Below are 24,679 nucleotides of genomic sequence, written 5' to 3'. Positions count from 1 at the left end.
CCCTTTGGATGACAGTTACTAGATAGCAAAGGATCTTGAAAAGTGGTCTGAAATCAGGAAAGTGAAATGCGTTAAAAGATGGATGCAAAAAGACTGAGTCATTGGTGGATTGCATGTAACATAAATCGACATGGGGATGATCGTGGTGGGAAGGAAAACATAATTCCTGGTTGTATTGACACGAATGTGGCATGGAGGCAATGAAGTTGCCATTTTTGTTCTTGGGGAAAACTCAACTGAAGTACTGCATCCAATTTGTGATTTTAGGGTTCATGTAGACACTTAAGAGAAAACAGAGGACAGCAAAGAAAATAAGATACTTGGAAAGTACAGCATGAAGGAAAAATTTAATTCAGAGAGAATAATGTGAAGAAATGGAGATTTTATTCTATAGCTGAAGCTACCGGGAGATTACATAGACGGAGCATTATAGCTGTGTCAAAGGACCTGTGGGACCCAATCAAGACAGTGTGTAAATACTTGTTTGGTGTAGCCTGTTCTGAGCTCATTGATGCTCCTGCAGCGTTACTTTGTATTGACCAAACTGTAGATGCGTCCAAGTCACTTCAGTTACAAGTTTGGATGACCAAGCTAATGAGTTCAACTTCAAAGGAGTTTGGTGATGGGCTAAGTATTGTTCATACTACTATGTTTAACTGTGCTTATCCAACTTGGCTGGAGAACACTCTCCTCCCCTCTTCTTCCTTCACTTCAGGTATCTATAGGGCTAAGAAAACTTTCAGCAGCTCAGTCTGTCCTTTCACTTTTCAGGTGGAGGCCACTCCATTCTCCTTTTGATTCTATAGTATCTAGCCACATATATGTTTTCTTCTAAAAAAGAAATGATAACTGATTTTAGTGGGGTTTGTGTCTCCTGCAGTCCAGCCAAACCCAAGGATTCTCTCCATTAGCGTATCATGTACAGTACTGCTGGTACTTGACTTGTAGAATTGCGTTGGTTCTAACAGAAGCATTATGTATCCTTGCTGCATTGAACTTGCACTTTACATAAAACATTAATAGTTACAGCATAACTTTTAAACTTGGATACTGGCTATCAATAAATCCCATTCAGGATAAATAGGATCACCAGTGCATGTTTACACTTGGAAGCATGTGTAACTCCAGATGATATAGAACCATCATCTGTCTGCAGATGTTAAGAAAAAGATGGTTGTTGGTGCTTTAGAGTAGTTTTGCTTCTTCATGGGAGTAGATGAGATCAGATTTTATTATCAAACCCCACCTATTGAGGGGGGGAACCCAATTTTTGGGATGCTTTGTTACTTTGACTTGTCCTGGGTGTTTTTGGTACATCCCAGAAGCCAAGTGTGATTCCTAGTACAGGTACTGAGTGCCTTTGTCCAATGTCTGTTCTACCTGGCTGATCTATTTAAAAGTATCCAAAATGGATGCAGGCATATATGGAATTGTTTTACTAGCTTTGAGTGAGCCCTAAAGCTATTGGTGAAGATGTAGGAGTTGTAGTCAATTTTTATATGAACATACCTTGTCTTTAGAATTTTCTTAGAAAGTAAGTGGCAAATGTCACTTTTGGACTGAGTTGATAGTTAAAATTGAGTGTGCTGTTCTGTTCAAATTCTGATGCAGATAAATGTTTCTGCTTGCGATAAGTACTCTCTCTGTATAAAAGAATTACATCGCATGATAGGATGATTGGAATCTGGGAAGATTTATGCTTAATTGAACGCAGGATTACATGTGAGCTTTTCAGTTCTAGAATCCATGAAGGGTACTTCCCATCTTTCTTACTTGCCTTAGATTTTGGCACATTGCTTATCTCTTTTCAGAGAAGATTTTGAGACTCTGATCACCTTGTAGAATTCTGGTACTTTAACAAATTATTTTGGTTTTGATTATACTTGTGCAAGTTTAAAAAAAAAAAAGGTCATATTTTGTCATTCATCACATCAGACTAATGGGCCATAGACATAAAACATCGTTCAAATGCTATTACTGTTAACTGGCAAAATCAGATTTTAGTGATCTCAGTTTAAAAGATCATTTCATACATTTGGCAAAACTTGCAGCATTTAAGAGAAGAGCGATCTACTGTAAATGTAAAGACATTGAATAAGGAAGTTTGGCACAGGATATGTAATCTTTAATCTTTCAGCTGGGAGTTGGATACAAGGAGTAGGGAAAGCAGTTGATTCTAGATATCCAGCTCAGCTCAAAACCTGGATAAAAAGACAGTTCCAGTGGAAGCTTTTATGCAGATCATCTTGAATTTGTCATAGATTTATCTTCATTATAATGAATAGATAGGTCACTTAAGATTCAGATGTGCACAGTCAAGATACCTATTTGAAGGTGTTCATGTAAGAATTACATTGATGGATTTAATAGAAGTTCTGAAAATTAATGATTAGAAGAGAATCAGTTCTGAAATTGAATGGATTTTTAAATTTTTTAATGGGTTTCTTTGTTCGTCTTAAATTGCAACAGTAACATTAGTCATTATCACATATGGGTCTAAGCCCCAAAGTTTTTAGCCATCTGTTTGAGTGTTTATTATAGATTATGCCATAAAAGTTGATTTTATCTATTCATTGTAATGTGAACTTTTTGCAAGCTATGATATTTCACTTAGCTCTTAGGTTACTATTACAAGCTTTGGATAACTTTTCTTTCCATGTTCTTGTAAGGAAGTATTGCCCCCTTAACCGTTCAAGTTTCATGAATCAGAATGGGTTTGATTAAACATCTTCCAATTTACTATGGCTTTTTTGCTTAGTTGCTAGTATACTTTCTAAAGGGCACATGGCCCCTCTTATAGACTCTTTTCGATTCCCCAGGGCAACAGTTTAAAAAAACCAAGGACTTGCATATTGTGCAGAGGAGAGAAATACGGAAATTAGGCACTCACCATGGACGGATGCAGTGTTGTACTGAAAATCAAACTGATTCTTTGCCTAGCTTTTAATTAAAACCACTATGTTAATGCAAAAAGAGCATTTTGGGCCTAAGGGGGTTGACCATGCCCTTTTAAAGAGCTTAAGTGCTCTTCCTTGCTATAGTTTATTTCCATTTAATGGCAGTTGCAGACTTCTGTTACCAGGAAAATAATTATAAAAGCAATATTGGAGGTGTATAATATATGTATGTGTATATGTATATCTTTGTGTATATGTGTATACATGCCATATATGTATTTATGCGCACACATGTATTTTCATGCACAGGTGTGAATTAGGTTTTTCAAGACTATTGAAGTAGTTGGAGGTCATTGTGATATATTACACCTCAGCCGGTGCTATTAACTGAGCTGTTGGAGTACCTGAACTAATTTTAATCTCCTGCATAGGTATTAAAAACTTTTTCTTATCTTTCTATATTATTCTTGTCTTCCTTCCTGTAGAGTCTGTGCATAAAGTTACATTTCTTGTTTAGATACTCTTTCCGTTCTTTGTCACTGGCCTTCTCAAATTCTGTAGTACAGTTATGAAACAAAAGTGTCAACCATGTTTCTTAATGTCAGAATTAACCTCATTCTTTATTATTCTCTCCAAAAAATGTAAGTTGTGGTATTTGCAGCTGAGCATCTGTAGTTCACAGTGCTGATGTTTCCCTGTGTGATAACAGCCTGCACAGAAAACTGCATGTGTGCTGCTGTGTGAAGGAGGCAAGCATTTTTGAGGCGGTAATTGCTGTACCTTTTCTTGACCTTTAAAATATGCTTTCTCTTGATGTAACTTCAACTGAAATTTGTATTTGTTTGAAGTTGACAAAGATAAAGATGTTTAGGAGTAATTTCGTTGTAAGAAAATACAAATAGTGCAATTTACCGCCATGAGAAACTGGAATAACTAGGTATTGCGTAATCACGAGTGTAGAGTTTTAAAAAAGCTTTATGAAGTATTTTACCTTAATACTGATCTTTGAACTTGAAGTCATGGCATAAAGTTTAACATGAGCGACAGCAACATCCTGACCAATTATCCAAATTATCCAGACATCCCAAAATGTTCAGAACACAACACACAGAGTCTGTGGATTAAGAGGTTAACTCCTGGAACATCAAAAGAAGTGCATGATAATAAAAACAAATAGTACAAAAATTTGAGGTAACTTCCTTGCTTAATTAATTAGGTAGACCAGGTGGAAGCGAAGAGGCCAGAGCTGGTGCTCAGAATGTCTATAAAGCTGAGCAACATGACAGCACAATGGAGGAGGAACAAAGATTTTTTTAATATACTTCTATCCTGTGTCACAGTTTGAAATTGTCCTGGTTTATGTCCCTTTTGGCAAACTTACATAAAAGTGACCCTGTACTGTATTTTATGACCAGATGACTTTTTTCCCAGTGGCTAATTTGTATCAGACCCCCATCTTAAAGAGACACAGAAATGAGTAGGAAGTCCAAGCCGGTTTGTCTCAATGAGCTTTCATTGCATGCTTTCATTATTTTTGCTCGTTTTTGCCACTGATCATCCATAAATTGTTGGAAATGAGTGATTAAGGAAGTGCTGCTTAGTGTTAGTGGCACATGCACATTCTTGGTATGTTTTTTGTGGGTGAGAGGAAATCGCGTACTGCACAAACAAAAAGGAAAACTCCTGCTGGGAACCTTTCAAGGAAATTTAACTTGCATAATGTTTTGATCTTGGTGTTTATTACAGAAAATAAAAGTAATATTTCACCAGCTATTGTTATGTGTCAGCTAGTCTCTCCATCTGCTTGCCTTTCCTTGATATCTCTTCCCAAATTCTCATTGAGTTTATTTTAATAAAAACACCACTTAAAAATGTAGGAGTTTATTCATACACTTAAGGCAGGTGAGACGGGCCAGTGTTCAGAACAGTTTATTGCGTAGGGCTTGCTACTGTAGAAAGATTCGGCTGTCCTGACTGCGAAGTCCTGTCTGTGTTAGCAGTTGCAGCTTAGCCCGTGAAAGTAAAATCTGGTGTGTGTAAGTTCCCTTCCAAATAGTGAAATACAGTGGTTTCTGCTGTTAAAGGCAGATTTCTTCCCTTCCTCTCTTTCATTGGAGCATGGCATTTAAAAATGTGTTTTGTAAATAAAATTACTTATTTGGGGAGGGAGTGAAACGTTGAAGCTTTGCAAAAATACAGTAACTAGCATTTTTTGAAACTGCTCCCTTTGCTGAAAGGTAAGCTATTGTTACATTGCTGTGCAGCCACAATGTGTACATCTTCCATCTCCTCAATATTTGAGTTGATTTGATACACTCTATACTTATCAATAGCAATGACTTTTCCTAGTCATGGTACTATACAGTAAGACTGAACTAAGCTTAGGTTTCTAATTTATTGCGTTGTAGTGCATTGTATTTGCAGACTCTAGGTAACTGAATGTAGTAATAAACATAAGTGAAAAGTAAACCTGCTGCTTTTTCCATTCTTGGTGGGTATGGAAAGTCTAATTTCTGTATTTTTCCACATAGGAAAGCGGTATTCCCCAGTTTTGCTGTGTGTACCAGTGGAACTCCGGTACCCTATAGATGTAGAGCACTGTAAAATACTTTTTCAAAATGTGATGAAGCTAATGTAGGAAGCATGTTCAAAGTTAGTTTTGAAGTATTTACTTTTAGAAACTTTTTTGCTAATCTGAAGCAGTATTCCATGGAAAGCGATTGTTCCTGTAATACAAAATACTGGGGAAAGTGGCTTGGAAATCCTTTCCAATATGAGATTACCTCTAATTAAAACCAGTCTATTTTCTAAATTTTTCTTGATTCTTCTGGAAAAGTGATTTGGAGAGTGCAAGTCTTGAACCTTGTTTGGAAACAGCATTTGACTTCGTGTGTTATGTTTGCATGTAGCTCCAACAGCAATACCCATGGGCCACTGTGTGTAATGGCTCACCAAATAGTCTTGAGGTACCCTGTTAACAGTGTATGTTTATTCAGCATTTAAGCTCATATTTATTTGTCTATAAAATCATTCAGCATGAACTGAGACTTTAGTGCTCTGATCTCCATGAAATGTTTACTAGTATGTAACTGTATTACTGTACATTATATTACAACCCATTTACTCATTCCATTAGTAATACCAGAGACAAAAGTTGTTTAATCAGTCACATCAAAGGCAGCTGTTTGGGTTTGTATTTTTGACGTAAGCTAACATCTTAAGTTCAGATATGAAATCCAGTTCTTCAGTCATTTAAAATGACACCACTTAAAATTTATTAGACTCTTTTTGTTGTTGTTTAGAAGCAGATCGTGATTATTCTGGGATTCTGATTGGGCAGGTAGCTTGATCAGGGTTATTCCTCCTCCCTATTAAAATAAAAGCATACTTAACTGACAGTTATACAAACCCATAACATAATCTGTAAGATGTAAGGTGGATAGTTAAGGACTATATTTAATGGTAAATCTTGCATTAAGAATGGTGCATGGGTATGCTTCCTGCTTCCAACTGAAATCTCGGAAGTGGAGTGTACACAGCTAATGTAGACCGTGTTTTTATAATGTAGAGGATGGGCACATCTAATATTAAATTTGAGAAGAGCTTATAAAATGGCAGGAAATGGAAGATGAGAAGGTTTAGCGTACTTGTTAGCATGTCACATTGACAAGTGTCTACACTAAAGTCTGAAAACATGTTAAAATTACAGCTTTGTGCTACCAGGTCCTTTATTTGCAGTTCTGCAGAGGTTAAAAAAAAAAAATAAAAAAAACTTACTTTACAGGTATATTTCAGCAAATTAGTTTGAAAAGAGTTATGTGAGTGTATGGCCTGCTTTTGAGGACCTGTGATGGGAATATGTAACTATACTGTAGATTAGTATGAGATGAGAATACCTTTGTAAAAGTATTGCAGGGATGTCTGTTTTTCTGTCCTTTCACAATGACTGTAAGACAAAGCTAAGTTACAGACAGTAAGAATGTGAAAATTACTACAGGTAGGTCAAGAAGAGGTTGGGAATGTTGGTTGTGTTAATTTTTCTATTACAAAGCCTGGGCTTCAGCATGCTTTTTTTTCGGTGTGTGTATTTAGACATTTAGGAACAAAAGCTGTGCAGGATAGGTAAATAGCACAGAGGTGTTCTTCAGCGTAGGGCCGCGTCGCATTTCAATGAGGGCAAGACAAAAATTCAGGAATCAGTGGCTAGGAGAGAGAAACTTGTGACTGTTGAGGATTAATGTCTTAATGTGAATTTGTTTTTGTAGATATAAGAAACATTTTATAAGGTTTTATAACACATCTTGCTTAAGTTAGTTGGGGACGTTATATGTAAAATCTGTCCTTTTTATTTTACCATAAGGAGATCTGTGGTTTGTTGAATATATGTAACAGTTCTGTATCTGCGGACAGCTGAGGGGGAAGTAAGTGGATGTTGGTTGTTGCACACATTGGATCAAGATGTGATGAGATGTGATCTCTGCTCCATTTCATTGAAGTAGTTAAATGTCAGTTGGTTGCTTCCATAAATTAGAATGTACTTCTTTTAAAGAGGCCTCAGTGTAAGTTACAAAAAAAATAGGCTAGGAGGAGATAAGCTAACAGTCGAGTTTATTCGGCATAGCTTTTCTGCACTACCTGCCTCGCTGCGACTTCATTAGCTGAGCAGTGATTCAGCCTTTCTGCAGTAGTTCATGCTGTTGATTATAATTACTTCTTTTTTTGACCAACTCTTTCATGTAGATAGAAAAGCACAATGTGTCAGGTTAGTCTGTGTTCTTGCAACATTTTCATGTATTTGCGCTATGGAAATTAGTAGAGTAACAAGATGAAACAAGGATTGTTAGAAATATTGGGGTAAAAATACTGTGCAAAGAAAATCCCAAACACGCTTAGTGTCATTTCAAAATGTGGTTTTCTGACCATTATTTCTCTAGTATACTGTGAGAAACTGTATTAGATGACTGATCCATTACGAGTAGGTAGAGTCATCTGTAAAATTAATTAGTTTTAGAAGCTAGCACTGGAGCATTAGTTATTCCACCTCATCTGAGCCAGGAACGGAATGTATTGCTGAACTTTTGTGCCTTCCCCACTCCTACGTTGTTCTGAACTTGTTCATTTCCGCTGTATTTAGCGTGCTTATGTTTTGTGGAATTTCCATAGTTCTTTGCTAAAAGCTTTAGCATGTAGCTGGAAGCCTGCAAATGGAATAAGATATGAATTATTTTTCTCTGTTGCTCTCTTAGTGAATAAATTGAGTGGTTTTTTATGTTACAGTTTTTATTTGGTTTTAGGATAACTTATGGAGTTCTGCATGAGTAAAAATAGACATGCTAAATACTTCTACTACTTGTAAAGCGTACAGATGGTACAGCTACCAATAGTAAGCTTGAATCTCTTCATTTATAATTGATGTAAACTGAAGCACTGGGTTCTAAAATACTTTTTTTTTTTTCTTAAGATATTTTATTAGGCAGAAACGAGTAGTTTTCGAATTTTGTTTGGATGGAGCCTTCTTAATGCCCTCTATACACCCTTCTGTTTGTGGTAGATGATAGCTGTATACCTAAAAACCCTGAGATGTATTTCTTAATTTTTTTTTTATTGTCAGTTTATAGTGAAAATCATGTAATTATTTCATTTAAACTAGAAAATGTTGCCATCTTTTGGGAAGGAAGTCAGTATTCACACATGTAGGATCCCTGAAATGGCTCTGATTCAGGGGATCTAGAAGCCCCTTGTATTAGTCAATGGGAAAAGGCAGTTGCCTCTAAGAATTTGGCATGTCTGAGTTAGATGCTTCAAGAAGGCAATGTGAGCACCTTTCCATCTCAGTATTTGGGTTTCTTTTATTAAATGGTAAGAAACATTAAATTAATCTGCTGCTGTCTTTATTCGAGCATGGTGATTTGTATGCATGAGGAATATTTTATTAAGATTTGAATATTTTCACATTAGTCTGTGTTTTCATTTGAGTCTTCATTGATATCAAATAGTCACCTTTCAGGGCAGGCAAAAACCTTGTATCTATTTTAAGTGTCTATGCACTTTTGTTACTTTATATAAAAACTAAAAAAAGTTACAGATATAATAGAAATGCCATTTTAATTCAGAGAGGAAAATTACCATAGGAATTTATTTTGATAGTGGCAAGTTTTAATATAAATTTCTTAATCGTTGAAAGGCATGAAACAACTTTCTAATAAGCTTCCTTTTATTAAATGAGGCTTCACTAGGTAAACACCACTTCTGATTCCCTCTCTAAAAGCCATGTTTTTTTAAATTAATTCTGATAACCAGCAATGTGATATTTAGACCTTTAGTCTATATCACTTATTTAGTATTACTAGAAATACTCAATATTTAAGGATTGCTCTATATTAAAAATTACTTATTCTGAATTGACAATGGAAGGAAGGAGCTACTGCATCTGTAGTGAAGACTTGTAAGGCAGCCAACAACTTTATTTACAAAGGAGGGGAGGAAGAAGGACCAATAAGTTTGTCTCCCATCCCTGGCCTTTTTTTTTTAAACTTTTTTTTTTTGGGATGTAGCTTTTAGAAGGATTTCCCAGCTTATTAAAAGGAACTTCCAGCAGTCTGGTGCTTTGGCCAATTCCTGGAAGTGTGCTTTCTTCTTGATCTTATTCACCATTGCAGGGGCTTAGTAATAGACACTGACACCAAAAAAACTTCAGGTTTCTCTTTATTTTAAAACTTTACTAGTGACCTGTGTGCTTCTATGTGTCATTTGCTTTTGGGAACTGTCTTCATGGTTTCTTTCTGCCAGAAACACAATCACAAATTCCAAGTCTTTCTTTATACTTTCGCGTTACTGATCTTAATCCTCTGCCAAGCTACAAAGAAGTTGGAAAATATCTATCTTCCTATCACTCCAGTCTAGCAGGAAAGATTCTTTCTGATCCAAAAGTAAATGATTAGAGGGAGACTCATAATGTCAGAAATCCCACAGCTCCCATGTTGTTGTTGCAGGTGGCTTTGGAAAGTCTGGGAAACTTGGTAGGTGGAGGGAGTGGAGCATCTAAGAGCTAATTAGTGAGGGCTGGGCTAGCGAATGGAACAACAGAGGAAACTTGGGGGGGAAAGGGGTAGCGCTGGGACGGTCACCATTCTACTGTGTGTATCCTTTCATTTCTTCCTTTCTCCCCAAAAGGTTTGGCTTGTATGCTTTTACTGTAGTGTCAATAGATCTGCATCTGTCCTTCTTAATAAGAGCTTAGACATAATCCTGTTTGGTGTTTTTTCCCTGATAGTTTCTTTCTGCAAAGGAGGGAAAGGGCAGGCTGCAGCAGGGTAGTTGCAAACATCTGACAGCTGTAGGCTGTAATTATTTTATTCCAGCTAGTAGGTGTTTGCATTTTCTCTGATATTCTCTCTAGCTTTTCCTCATTTTAAGAAATTGGTATTTCTCCTGTTACAAAATTTGGAAGGAATGTTTTTCTAATATGCTATTTCTTCCTTAAATATGCAAGAATGATACCTAGATGTGAAAGAGCGGGGTGTATGCTCTTTCCTTAAGTGATTTGAATCCATGTATTTGAAACAATGCCTTAATTGCTAGGCAATAAATGAATCTTGTGTTATCATTCTCACTGGAGTCCATCTTGTATTGAATAATTAAATAGATCCTAGGAAAACAATGAGAACTTTTTTTAACCCCAATTGCAAGGGTGCAAGTGTGTAAGGAGTCCATCTTGGTTCTTAGGCTATTTCAATGAGTTATTTGCATGCAGTGATGTCAACAGGAAAGTTTGACAGATATGGACCCCAAAATATACTATAACACTGTGGTTTGGATGCTCTTCTGGGACACTGGAGAAGAGGACCTAAGTTTTCTTTGGCAGAGAAGTCACTCCAGTGGGTGTACTGCATCCTGGATAGATGTCCTTTTTACCATTCACCAGTCTACTAAAGAAAGACTTTTTTTTTTTTACCTCTAGTTGAGTGATTTTGGTCCTTCATTTCCAATTTGGCAGGCATAGCTCTAATGCTTATTGGTACATGTCTTTAGCCAATACCCAAAGAATTCATCATGTTTTTTTTCCATCAAGTTCCTTTATTTTTTTTCTCTCTCCAGTTCTTAGTTTCTCTTTGAAACTTCTGGATTTTGTTATTTAAACTGTGTAACTATTAAATTCTGTATAGCTAAATGATTTTAGGTGCCTCCTGTTGCTCCATTGACAGAATGGTAACCACTGTGAAATCATTTGGGAAAAGATACTACACAAAAATCAGCTGAAAGTTGCTGGGAATGTTTTGTGACTATGGATTTTTAAGATTTGTATTGTGTGGAAAATAAATATAAAAAATAAATATAAACTTTAAAATGCACTCGTTCTGTTGTGATAAAAAGTATTTATTTTAATCTTAAAAATCCCCACAGGGTGGAAGGATTCTGTGGGGGAAGAGGTGATGTGGGAGAAGACTCAGTCAGCACTCGTTACAGTCTGAAGTCTTTGGTTCTTGCATGGGCAAGGAAACTTTTTTCCCTGATTGCTTGAATCTGATGCCTGAATATATTATTCCTTGATTAAAATTTTTTAGCTTTCCCTGTGAGAGTTCTGAGTCATTGGCTTCTACATTTTTAAAATGAACTGAGTTTTCCTAAAAATACAGCTTCTGGTTTTGACTTAGTAATTTGTGGTAGTCTCCTAAGGTAATGACCCCTTGACTAAATAGCAGTGTGCTAAATGTAGTACGTATTTCCATGTTACCTGATGGAAAATGCATCTCCTTTACTTATTAAAAAAAATTGTTTCTGCACTGCCTTGAATAGGTTAGAATGCGGATAGCTCAATGTACGGTTTCTAACCATGGTTAGAATGCTTGAAGCTGCTCGCTGATGCTCACAAATTGAGAAAGAGGGGGTGTCATGTGCTAAAAAAGTAATTGATGTTAATAATAACATTCCAAACCTCACACCTGCTGTAATTCTTGTTCTTTTTTTAGTGCCTCCATTTATTTTCTGCAGATGTTAGCATGCGTGTTTGTTGCAGTCAGCCTCTCGCTGAACAAATCTTAAGGTTACTAAGACTCCTTTTTGTCACGTGAAAACAATGGGCTTCGTGTGTACTTTAAATGTGCCATGATTGCAGAAATGTTTCCCAGGCTTTCCCTGTGGGTCAGGGCATGGTGTAAAAAGTGATGTTTACCTCCCTTGCAAGAGGTCAAGATGTCCAAGCAGAACTGTGTTCAAATATTCAGCACCATAGAAACTTTGTTAGGACTCTGGTTTTGTGTGTAACACACTGTAATTTTTACTACATTGATAATAGTTGTTTTGATTATTTTTTTCTGCACAATTTGCAACCAAATTAAAATGTAGAATTAACTAGAATTAACAAAAGCCATACCATGTTGTACATTGGTGATGTAGTTCCAAAAATGTCCATCTTACTGGAGCTAATAATGTGTTCATCAAAACCACTATAGCCAGGTAATGTTCCAGCAAAGAGATGCTTTTTCTTGAGATAGGGGTGGGGCTGTAGTTCTTTGGTTTTACCAGCAGTTTTCCATCTTACAGAAAGAGAAAATAACATGTTGCAAGTTACTCCTTCATCAGTATTAAAACACAAGAACTCTTGGTAAATATTACCTGTACCTATACGTTGAAATCCTTATAGCATTAGAAAGCATTAAAAATCATGCTTAAATTGCTGGAAAATAGTATTTGTGTTACTAATCACAACTAGCAGAGCAAAAATTGTTGGAAGATGGCTTGATTGCTTTCATTTATGTAATTATTCTTTCCCAAAAAGTAACATCTTGTGAGTTTCTGGCACAGGGTTGTGTCACTGCTTGGAAGATGACTATCTTCCACAGTGTGTTTCCTGGATATATGGTACGTGTTGTACCTTAGCTTTGCACGAATGGCAGTCGTCAGAGACTTCCTTTTAAGTCTTTCCAGTTTTTCCATGTGACTCTTATTGGAGAGAGGAGCAGTCAGCAGGTTTCTTGCCTATGCACTCTCCTTGTGAGTCGGTGTAGTCAGGAGGGTCCCTGTGCTAACTGCTACTTCTGCAAGACACCTGAAACCTGGTGGGCAGCCAGTGAGCAGAGCATGGTCTTCACTTGCTACCTGTGCTGGCTTAATGGCAAAGCGTTTTGTATTGTTACATTTATATCATTCAAAATAGTTACAGAATTTCAAACGGGGGGGGGGGGGGGGGGGGGGGAAACCCAGCAGTTCTTACTGTCTCCATTTATCAAGAAATCTCCATTTTCCGTATTGAAAAGCTGTAAGAAACTATCACCAAACATATGTTCTCTTACAAAGTAAAAACCAGCCTCTGGGTGTCACGTGTGAACACACATAGTAGGAAAAGCCTTACTATGCAACTAGCATAATAGTCATCCTGCTTAACACAAATGCACTGGGGAGAAGTGGTTTCTTTAGTAATTATACTTTTTGACTTTCTTGTATAACATCCGTCATCCCTTCGGGACTGTTGTTGCCATTTGTACTTCACTGGGCTTTTCAGCTGAAGAATTACCTTTTTTTGACTATGTACTGTTTTTTAATAAGTTTTGGATATTTATCATCCAGGATGACTTATCTGTGTTAATCGTAATAGGAAAGAAACGTGGTAAGATTTTGATGATGCTTTCCAGAGTAGCAAATAAAAATGTGTCAGAACACTTCTAGAATAACTAAAACCTTTCTTGCTAAAATTAGGCTTTTATGGAAACATGAGCCCCTAGGCCTGCTGCTCCAGGCAGCGTAAGTAGCTCAGGATTAAACAATATAAAAACTTCTGAATGTCTCAGCAATTGAATTTTAAAGAAGTAGAAGTCTGAGAGTCAGATATCTCTAAGGCTGTGCAAACCACAAGATCCTTAGAATGTGTTTGTAGGACAGTTTTTTATTTGTAGGCATGCCTTGAGAGCTTCAAATGCTCTTTTTGTTCATCTTTTTATTTTTTGTGTTCTCCTCTCCATTAGTGTACAGAGAAGGTGACGGATATTATTAGGCTTCTGGCAAGTTCCAGGCTGCCTGGATTGATGTGTTAAACATCTTTCCTTTAGAAAAATATTTCACTTGGTTAAGTGCTCACAGTAAAGAACTAGGTGGATTTTGAAAATGTGCTGTGAGTAAAAATGTAGGTGAGCTGTTGAGTCTGAACTGTGAAACTTTGAAGTTTTTTTTTTTTAAAAAAAAGGTGAGGGGTTAGAGGGTATAGTCTGCTGTCTTTTTTCCCCAATTTTCTTGATAAACAGTTCAGTTGTAATTTCTATCAGATTATAGTAATTAGCTTCCAAAAGTTTTAGTTGGCCGTATTTTTTTTTCCATCCTCCACAAGAGACTCCTTTTATGTGTCAAGTTAGCCTGTATGATGCCAAGCTTCTGCTTCCCTGACAATAGGGAACCACGCAGGTAATTCACTTTCAGAAGTCCGTTTTGCCTTTTATGGATAATCTGAAACTCGCTTGAGGAAATTGCAAGCTGTTGGATGTGTTTTGTTTTCCTGTTTAGCAGTTACCAAAGATCATCTTACGTGCTTGTAGTGCTGGAAGCAATGACAGTTGATGTTTTGTTCTAGCTACCTTCATGGAAAAAGGCTTTAAAACTGGGCTACTAAAATCACTGTCCAGTAAGAGAAGTGCCACCTTACTTCAAATTGTGGTTCATGCTTCCCAAAGGATGACCCTAACTGAGTCCATTCCAGGAACAACATTCCTCTCATTTTCGGACTTACAGAGAAATTGATGTACAAATTGAAGACTAAAGATCAGGTCCTTGTTCTCAACACTTCTGCCTTTCTTTTAGCTTGCATTACTGTTGTCCCTTTCCCTTTTGCTTTTTCTGTTTCACTTCCAGTTCATCTCTTTCTCCTTCTTCGTAGTGTTTTATAGCTTTCCCTCTTCTCTGTGTATCCCTGGGGAGTAGGAGCAACTCCAACACCTACAAAAGTGAGGATGCTTTCCAAGCCCTTTCTCTATAATAAAAAAAAAAAATCTGTTCATGTCATGCTTGTTTTTTGAGATCTTCTGGGAGTGTCTGAAGAAGTAACCATGGTCTACACTGCCTCATCCCTTTCCTTTGAGGACTATGTGTCCTGGTTACAGATTCAGATTTTCTGATCTTCCTGACTAGTAACTACAGGCTTTATTCTGGACAACTTTTTTGAAAGGAATATTTTTTCCTAGGTCCTTCTACTTACCTTCCTCACTGTGTCAGTATTCTGGAGGTATCCTTCTGGTGCTTTACTGTGCAATCTATGCTTGGTTTGGAGATAAGTAAGTCCCTCCTCCTTTAAAGCAGGTTAAACTGCAAGTGGAATTGCATTAAAATAATTCATAAGACAGTGAATTAATTGTGGTATATGCATTCCTCTAATGAAAGACACCTTAAGAATGAAGTAGTATTTGTGTTATCAAATGCAGGTTTGAAAGTTGAGACCTAGAACAACTTTCTGAAAAACCTGATGCAAGCTGGCTGGTTGTATAGTGCTTACTTTCCTTGTTCTTACCTGTCAGAACCATTAGGAAAAGACGACTAGATGAAGACTTGGACAACTTAATTTTCCTTCTTGAATACAATATGGAAAGCTAAAAATACAAAGTATTTTCCCATTTCTCTTTCTTATAATCAGTTTAGTTTCCATAGGAATGTTAAGCAGTGATCATAGGAGCTCATGAGGCAATTATTCCCGATTAAACAATTGAACTGAAAAACTCTGATGTAAAAGGTGACTGTTCCCCCCCACTTCTTTCTTTAGCTGCCCCGTGTGTGTACATACATACGTGCATGCACACACACTTAACTTTCTGGGTAGGCCGCCTCCTTCATTTGTGTGGTAAGGGCTTCCTTTGTTTCCAGTTGCACACTGACAATGAAGAGTCAAAGAACTCTTCCAATTGATTCAAATGCAGTCACTTTCTTGACACTAGGATTTAGTGCTGTACAACTGTTTTTCCTTGCCTAGTTAGAATGCGAATTTGAAGTAGTCCTCTGTACCTACACTACATGTTTTTTCGTATTGCACTCATTTGTTAATTCTATAGTCAAGACAGATATGATAGTGTAGGCTGAACAGGAACAATACATGTACTGTTACAAGCTGGCTTGAAATCTCCAGTTTTAGATGGGATTGTTGCTGGTTTTGAAGATGGCAGACCCTAATGCACCTCTTCACACAAAAACATGTGAGGAGTAAATGGATTCGAAAAGTGCAACAAGTATTATGTGAAATAGAAGTGGCAATATCTTCTGTGCCATGAAGATATGCCGTGACACTTGGCTCATCTGAGAAATCTGAGTAATATAATGGGGCTGTGGGAGAGAAATGAAATGACTCAAAGAAGAATTGTTATGCCAAAACCAAAATGTCAGGGAACAGGTTTTTGCTCAAAAAAAAAAAAATACTCGGTGTTGAATTTCAAGGTTTACTTGCATAGTTTTGCTTTCATTGAAATAAAATGAAATGTTGCTTGTATTTACCTGTTTTTTCTCTCTGTTCCCAAAGTCAGGAGTATAGATTTTTGCCCAGCTCTTAAATTAGTGATGTTACTAATGATAATCTTCAAGCTTTACGTTTTTCACCTGAAACAAAACTATCTTCAGCAAAAATAAGAAACAGTAAGGGTGTCTAAGGCTCACTTCTTACTCCTTTTTTTACTGCGAGGGTTCCTGAGCACTGGCACAGGTTGCCCTGGCAGGTTGTGGAGCCTCCATCCTTGGAGGTACCCAAAAGCTGCCTGGATGTGGTCCTGGGCCACTGACTGTAGGTGGCCCTGCTTGAGCAGGGGGGTTGGACCAGATGACCTCCAGAGGTGCCTGCCAACCTCAGACATTGTGTGATTCTGTGATTCTCCAGAAGTTTTCTCTGTGTGTGTGCACGTCGGGGGAAATTCTGTACCTTGCATCCTTACAAATAGCAGCTATTTGACAGGTACACTAAGGTATGTAAGTATGAACTAATGCGCCTGGAACATTAATGTTTTAATAGGGCACAGTCGTATGGGTGCCTAATTAAGATTAAGTATTTACCTATGTGCTTTAAGCATCTTAATTTTTTTTTTTTATCCTGGACTGTTACCAGGTATTCATTAGTGCCTATGACAGAATGTTTCTATCTAGTCACTTCACTGAAGTTCTTCAAAATATCACTATTTTACTATTTTTAAATGATCATCAGTGTGTGAATCCTATTGTGTGTGTGCTGTGTAATATAAAAATTATTCTGCCCTTGGAGTGAACTGTCAGTCCTGCTTTTCAATACGTACATGAAACTGCAGTATTGTTGATGCATTATAGGTGCGGAGGTAGGTGCAAGTAGTGAGAACAGAAGGAGATGATCCAGTTTTCGGAGAATCAAAGATTATTCAAACTAGCATGGAAACAAAAAAAACAGGGAAGGCTCATTAGGCTGCTAACTGGCTTTTTCTAGAGTTTGTGCCAGTGGTACTTTTGGCCAAAAGCAATGGTTACCTCTGAGTACTTGCTGTGGTCATCTCTCTTTTTTTGAGAGCAAGTGTTACTTGTCTTGTCCTAATCTTACCTGTCTTCAGAGAACACTTGCAGTAAATATGAAAAAATGTTATTTAAAGTTACTGTCTCCATTACAGTGTATTTCTTGTTTATCTGTTTTGACAACTGTGCTACTCCATCCAAGGGAGGAGGATTTGGTGTTCAGGTCGCCATGTAAAAGGAAATATTTTCCAGGTTTGTCCAGAAGAATCTGTTGCTGTGAAACGTTGAGTCCAAGAGGCTGATATTTGTGCATGTGTCTCATAGTAGGGAAGTAAGGAATCCACTGTCTGTGGCTAAAGGCTTTCAGAAACCCAGAAGGTAGCTTTCTATTTTCTTCTGCCTAGGAGAGGAAAGGAGTCTTGAAGGTTTTTGGAAAGCTTGAAGCAGTTCTCTGTGCATGTATCCTTGAATGTTTTGGGTTTTCTCCTAATTCTGTGACTTTCTTCTGTTGTAAAGTGAAGGCTCTATATAAGTCCTCAGTACTTAGACTGTAATCTGTTTCCTGGTAACTTATTGATCAAGTTCAAACCTTAAATAATAAACATGTGGCTATTTAATCTTCAAATACATAGATTTGGCTTAGATGCTTATCTTCAAAATAACCCATGGAAGACTGAAAGCTAGTTTCTGAGCACTACAAAAATAACATTGTAATAACTTTTAACAACCTTAAAGCTACTTTTATTATGCACAATATAAATTCTAGGAGTAAATCCATATCCTATGCGTACTACCTTTAATTTGAAATTTGGTGTTTGAGATCCCTTATGGAGTTGGACTTAATCTGCTCACTTAAGCCTTAAGGGGAATTTTGTGAAGGTTTCTTTTCGTCTGGTTTTTCCTTCATGCTACCTTAGCTGTTCTGGAGAGGAATTGGTGTGCTAGAAGAGATGAGTGCTCACGGTTAGGATGCCTGAGGTCGTCATTCATGGCTGGATGCAGTGGTTACGTAGAGAGTGTAATTTTCAGGGTAAATAGGATGTGAAGATTACTGTCTTGTGTTAAGCAAGAGGGAAGAGGTGATAAAAGTAGATGAACAATAAAGTAAAACAAACTTTCTGCTATTAACTGTAGAGTAGACTTTTCAGTGGAATATGCCCAAGTTGGGATGAACCTGTGTGAGAAACAAGAGGTTGGGTTTGCTTGTGGAGATGTATACTGGCAAATGAAGGAAAATAAAAGTAAGATTGTTATGTGAACAGTGATCTGACAGTCCCTTAATGGCAAGGATGTCTGAAGAAAGTGTCCCAATAGCTCTACTGCTTGAAGTTTAGCAAAATCAGTGTTAAAAACACCAGTGTAAGAAAAACAAACCAACCAACCCAAAAAACCCCAACAAAAACAAACCAAAGGAAAAAAAAAAATCAAAATCCAAGCCCCTAAATATGATTTTGTCTATTATTTGGTATATTTCCATTTGCAAATCTAACACTCGGCTACTAGAGCGTTGTTACCTTTTTAGACTCAAGAGCAAATGCTATGGCACAAGCTTGCAGACCTGCAATTTGTGTGTGTGTAAGCGGGATGCAGGTGTTTCATGCAGCGCAGAGCAGGCAAAGCTGGGAGGTAATGGCTGCAGCAGCAGCAGTGCGCAGGCTAAGAGCGAGCAGTACTGCGACGGTACGCTTGAGGGCTCTGAAGACTGTGAGGAATGGTGCAGAAGCAATTGCAGTTGAAGAATGTATTTTAACTAAATTAGTACGTTGTACCTGCGCAGGGTTTAATGCTTGCTGGGCCATTTGGCTATTTGCCATAATTGGCTTTCCATTCCCTTGATTGGAATCATAGATAAAAATTTGCTAATCCACTTTCTTTGCTGAAAGTATTAGAAAAGTAATCCATCTTTCAAAAATGCTCGAACAAAATCATATGGTATAAAGAATACTTTATGGAATAATGAGATTAATGAGAACTGTAAGGCATACACAATTTAAAACATTTTTCTATGGTTTTAAGGGGAAAAACGCAATCTGGGCACTATAAAGCCATAAGTACTTCCTTTTTTATGCACTGCCTTCTAAATGTGCATTACGTATTATGCTTTTGTCTACATGGTAAAATGTGAGTATATATTTAGGAAGAAGGAACATTTATTTATATATTTCTTATGTTTCAAAATACCTGATTCAAAGTTCTTGGCTGTGTTTTCCTCCCTCTCCCCTCTTCTGCCCACAGGGCATCAGAGCACGCATTTTGGAAACCCTTGTAATGCTTATTCTTCTGGCACTGCTTATCCTTGGAATCGTATGGGTGGCTTCAGCACTCATAGACAATGATGCTGCCAGTATGGAGTCTTTGTATGGTACGGAATTTAAAAAAACCACCACACTAGTTTAATTTTAATTATGGAAATAGATGTTTTCAAATAAATGTATTTCCAGTAAATGCTGTGTGAGTATTGCACAGGTTGTGAAGCAGCTGTATTAATTTAGTCAATACCATTTTTCTGTTAAATCCGGTTTTAGCATGCTGAGAAGGTCCATGCTCATGTGGACACGAGGTATGTTAAAAACAAGTGACTTCAGTGGTAAAACCTGAAGATACTTTTCAAGCTAAAGTACTTGGGGATTTAGTTGCCTGCAGGATTATTAACTGACTAATTCTCAGTTTATACTTGCAAATACAATTGTTCAATCCTGAACGCTTAAGAAAAGAAGTTAATTCAGTTGTGTTTGTGACATAAGTAGCCTATTTGTAATAAGCTAAGGCTGTACTAAATATTTTCTTTACAGACCTCTGGGAATTCTACCTCCCGTATTTATATTCCTGTATATCGCTGATGGGATGCTTGTTACTTCTGTGTAAGTATTTTCCTGATTATTCCAAAAAACAAATGATTTTTTTTTTTTAAGATTAAAGGAAACTGGTTTTCATTGTGAAAGTTAAGAGTGTAAAAAACATTTTTTTGGTGGGTTTTTTTATTCTTCAAATTTACATCTAGATGTAAATTTGTTAGGTTTGGGTTCTGAAGTTTGTGAACAAATACTACCTTACACTTTCAGGTTTTGAGGACCTTTACACCTCACCCAGAATAATTTTAATTTTTAACTTTTTAAAGCAGGTATTTGAAAAACAAGGACTGCATTCTGCAAAGGAAAGCACAATTTTTGTTAATAAAAAATGTCTGCAGGAGGTCAGTAGTATGGAGAGAAAGTTATTTTAGAACACTTAGTTTGTCCTATATTCACTAAACGATCCTGCTTTCTTTTTTAATTGGAAATCTTCCTGTATAGACAGAAGTTGGAACACAGTGCAATTAGCTTTCATAATCACAAAACTGGTATTTGGCCAGCCTGGAGGTCAGTTGTACAGCTGCATATAAAACAAATGCAGTAAAAACCCCTCCCCAACCTCATACTAACTGGTCCTAGCCAGAATTCAGTCACCCATGTTTAGGGGAGCAAGAAAGATGATGGAAGGCTCCAAAGTTAAAATTTCAGTGGGCCCCTGGGCCCTCCCCAAATAATTTCTAGAAAATTGCTAAGAGGGTAACAGAACATCTCCCTTTCTAGATTGTCATGGTTTCACCTGTTCTCCAGGCTTTATAGGTTTACAGCTCACACTTAGAGGGCTGTCACTGTGAAAAGGGGGGGAATGACAATTTGAAACTTCCTTAAAACTAAGCAGATCTGTCTCTGAAAGGTGTTGCTCGCAGAGACCTCGGTGGGTCTCCTTACATTCTCTGTATGTGGAGATTCTTAAATCCACTTTAATGGAGGGAGAGGGGGAAGCAGGAAAAAAAACCAAACCCCAAACCAAACCCCCATGGTTCTGAATGTCTCATGTAGGCTGTTCAAGAGTGAGATTCACAACAGTTGCTGAATGTTTTAATGGGGAAGTTGGCTTACAAACTTCCTACATCTCTCTTGCAGTTTGTTTCAGCAGAGCTGAAAACACAGAGTGTGTTCTGGGGCTATTGTGAACCAGTTCACCAAAATAATTGGGGTTAAATGCCAATTTCTGGAAAAGTTATTTGTAATTTATACAACCAAATCACTGAAGTTATTTAAGGCGCTCCAAGCTGTTATATCTGTGTAGCTGAAAGGGCAGCATACAGCAGTGGGAAAGTGGTAGGTGCTGGGGTAGAGCTTCATTAGATCTTCAGCTGGCTTAATTGCTGAAGCAGTGTATGAGTAAGGCTTATTGCAGTGGGGATTCAGAGCATTTCTTCCTTTCTCTGTTCTCCTTTTCCTGCAGACTTCCTCTGCAGTGAAGGAAGACTAGCTTAAGTTAGCCTTTTTTGAATACTCTTGGTTTTTTTCCCTTTAATACATAGTAGTCATAGTGAAACACTAGTTAATAAAAATAAATGTAATACTATAAAATCTTGTGTACTACTTTTTTTGACAACACGGTTTTATTATAATGGAAATTCTAAATGTATATCCTCATCCATACTGTTAAGAATTCCTTCCATCTCTTTCCATCTCCTACACACTTCAGTATTTGAAGGCTGTTTTCCCTAAACTATTGATTTTTTACTAATAATTTTCTATTATCATGGTTTGAGCCTTTCTCCCAACAAACGTACATGCACCATACCTGGAAACCATCACAGGCTATGATCAAAAAGGGCCAATTGTTATTTCATAGAAAAGTAGCTTAAAATCTGGTAGGCGAGCCTACTGCCAACTGAAGTTGCAGTATAATGCTCAGAACAAAGCAGCTTCATGATCTCTTTGACCGTACGGCTACACCTGTGCTAATAGATTAAATGTGCTTGAGATGTTCCCCAGTGCTGTGGCCAACTAGTGTCGTTCCATCCATGATACTGCAGTTTGCAGAAGGGGGCCGTGTATGTATTGCCTCATGATAATGGTTCCTGGACTGCATGCTCTCCAGAACTGCACCTGGGAATTGTTTGGGAAAGTGCTAACTGGCCCAGGGCAAATCATGCCAGGGATAGTTCTAGTAATTTACTGGTGTAGACAATCAAGTCTTAATGCCCAGGAATGTATCCTGGCGCTGCTGAATTTACTAGTGTAGACATAGCCTCTGGTGCCACATGCTTTGAATAAATAATTACTTGAGCAAGTTTAAGATATCTGATTATATGGTGTTCCTTGTTGACAAAAAAATCACAGTTATGCTCTTGGAGGGGAGAGATGCTTGTCTTGTTCATAATTCATATGATAGCAATGGGTTTTAAAGTTTGTACTGGAGTTTGAAGCTCTTGCAGTTCTCTTCAAAACCATACTTGGTTATATGTGGAACAGCACATTGAACATCCAAATAAAAATTGGTCTTTGACTTACAAATCACTGTTTTGCATAACCTTTCTTCCTCTCCAGTATGCACGCCAGTGGGACTTTCACGGATGTTTACAGTAATGGGTCAGTTGCTGGTGAAGCCAACAGTAAGTGTTACAGAAATCTGTCCTTGCGTGCTATCTGTTAGAAGGTAGAATGGCATTAGGGTACTTTCTTCTAGAATGGTTGGCACTTCTACGTAATTCTTTCTTCAGTTCATCAGAGTTTCTATAGTCAACATTTATCTATTATTTTATTTATTTTATTCTACAGTCAATATTTATCTTTAAAATTTTTTGTATAGCACAAAAGCCTGTTTTTTTTCCACAGAAAAAAAATTAATAGTATAGTCTTCTCCTGATTTTCCAATTTATGTAGCTGCTACTAGTATTAATATTTATTGCCAGTATTGCCTACTATGTCTGTTTTGCAAATGCCTGAAAAGTGTGGGCTTGTTCTGAGTTCAGGAGCAAAGGATACAAGACCAAATCAAGGCTGGATGACAAGAAGGGTACCTGGGGGTACACTTAGGTGGGTGAAATGTAGGTAGTAGGCATCTGTAAGGACTTGTTATAGATAGATACTCTACTGTTCTTGTACCAAGTCCTGTGAGGGAGGGGAGAAGTTTGTACTGTGTGCAGGTGCTCTAGTGACTTTGTCATGTTTCCTAGTTTGTATTTACTGAAATTTGGATGCACTTAGGTCTTGCATTCCTTTTCAGTAGTCAGTTCAACCCTGAAAATACAAAGCAAATATATAGTGTTTTGCTATCTGTAAGCTCTAAACTCAAAGCAGCTGATAGTAAGGTAGATGGACTTCATTGATTTGGTTTTAGCTTCCAATAGGAATTTATATTTCCTTGAAATATTGGCTTAGGTGAAAAGTCACTTTTTAATGCACTTTTTCAAAATCTGCAGTTATTTTTGTTTAAATCACATTGAGTGTGAAGGTTGATAGGTTGTTAATTTTTTCCCTAGGAATGATTTGAATGATTTGAATATAGGTCAGAGGTACTGTCCCTTCCCCTGTTCCCTAAGTCTCTTTACATTGAAAATGAACATAAGAGCTTTAACCTGAAATGAAAACTTAACAGAAAGTTTGCTTACAGTAAAGAAATAGATCTGTAACAATGGAATGATCTTTCATGGAGTTCATATATTTAAAATACAGGTTACTAGAACAAAACAAACCTGCCTAGATTGGTGCAGTCAGAAAAACAAGTGACGCTGATACTCAGTTAGTTCATGTTTCTGTTTCCAAATACAGATCCTTGAAGACCTAGATGAGCAGATGTATATCATCACTTTAGAGGAAGAAGCAATTCAGAGGAGGCTTAATGGTATGCTTGTTCTGATACTGCTTCAGATACAGTATTTAGAGTAGAGTGGTTCTGGCCATGAGTATTGATCTCACTGTTATGTAGCCTCTTCTCTTAAAATAGAAAATTTCAGCATCTTAGTATGTAACAAGAATTACAGGCTTACATTTCATTGCTCACTGTGTTGTTCAAGATTGGTGCGTGCATGTGTGTGTGGTTTACTTGGATTTGGTTTTTAACATGTTCATCAGCTCTAATATGTGAGTAATCTGAGACGGAGAAAGCAAACTGGTTGACCAGACCCACCACCCTTACTGCAAAATAGTTTGGATTGGTAAATGACTGTATTTTAGCCTTGTATGAAGAACAATGAGCCTATATTAGCAAGAAGCTCAACTTCCTGCATTATGAGTTTTGTTTCTTATATGGAGGATTTTTTCTGTTTCAGTTCATTATTATTTAGAATCTTAGGTAATAATTCATTAAATATTAGAGTAGGCTTATATTCGAGGAGCTATTTGGTGAATTTAATAATTTTAATAATTCTATTAATGAATAACTACAGTGAATAATTATACAAATGTTTTAGACTTCTTGTATTTACTATTACAACTTTGCACTTCTTGATAAGGTGTTTCTGTTTTGAAGTATTTCAAAAGCAGTATGAAGCTTTGGCTTCTAAGAGTAAGAGTATTGTAGCATGGCAGGCACCAATTACAGAA

General features: G+C 37.1%; 1 protein-coding gene across 4 annotated transcripts in view; it reads left to right on the top strand.

The window, feature by feature from the left end:
• The window catches only part of LMBR1 (limb development membrane protein 1), a 72,996-nt gene that overhangs the window by 29,646 nt on the left and 18,671 nt on the right, over nt 1-24,679 (top strand). For all 4 annotated transcript variants that reach the window (XM_075704663.1, XM_075704662.1, XM_075704661.1 and 1 more), the window contains 4 exons: nt 19,566-19,692; nt 20,123-20,191; nt 22,682-22,746; nt 23,906-23,978. In XM_075704663.1, the coding sequence (XP_075560778.1) occupies nt 19,566-19,692; nt 20,123-20,191; nt 22,682-22,746; nt 23,906-23,978 (334 nt within the window). The remainder of the gene's footprint in view (nt 1-19,565; nt 19,693-20,122; nt 20,192-22,681; nt 22,747-23,905; nt 23,979-24,679) is intronic.

Source organism: Pelecanus crispus, chromosome 2 (genome assembly GCF_030463565.1).
Source record: "Pelecanus crispus isolate bPelCri1 chromosome 2, bPelCri1.pri, whole genome shotgun sequence".
Lineage (NCBI taxonomy): Eukaryota > Metazoa > Chordata > Aves > Pelecaniformes > Pelecanidae > Pelecanus > Pelecanus crispus.
Note: the sequence above shows the minus strand (reverse complement) of the source record. Positions and strands in the feature narration are given on the sequence as shown.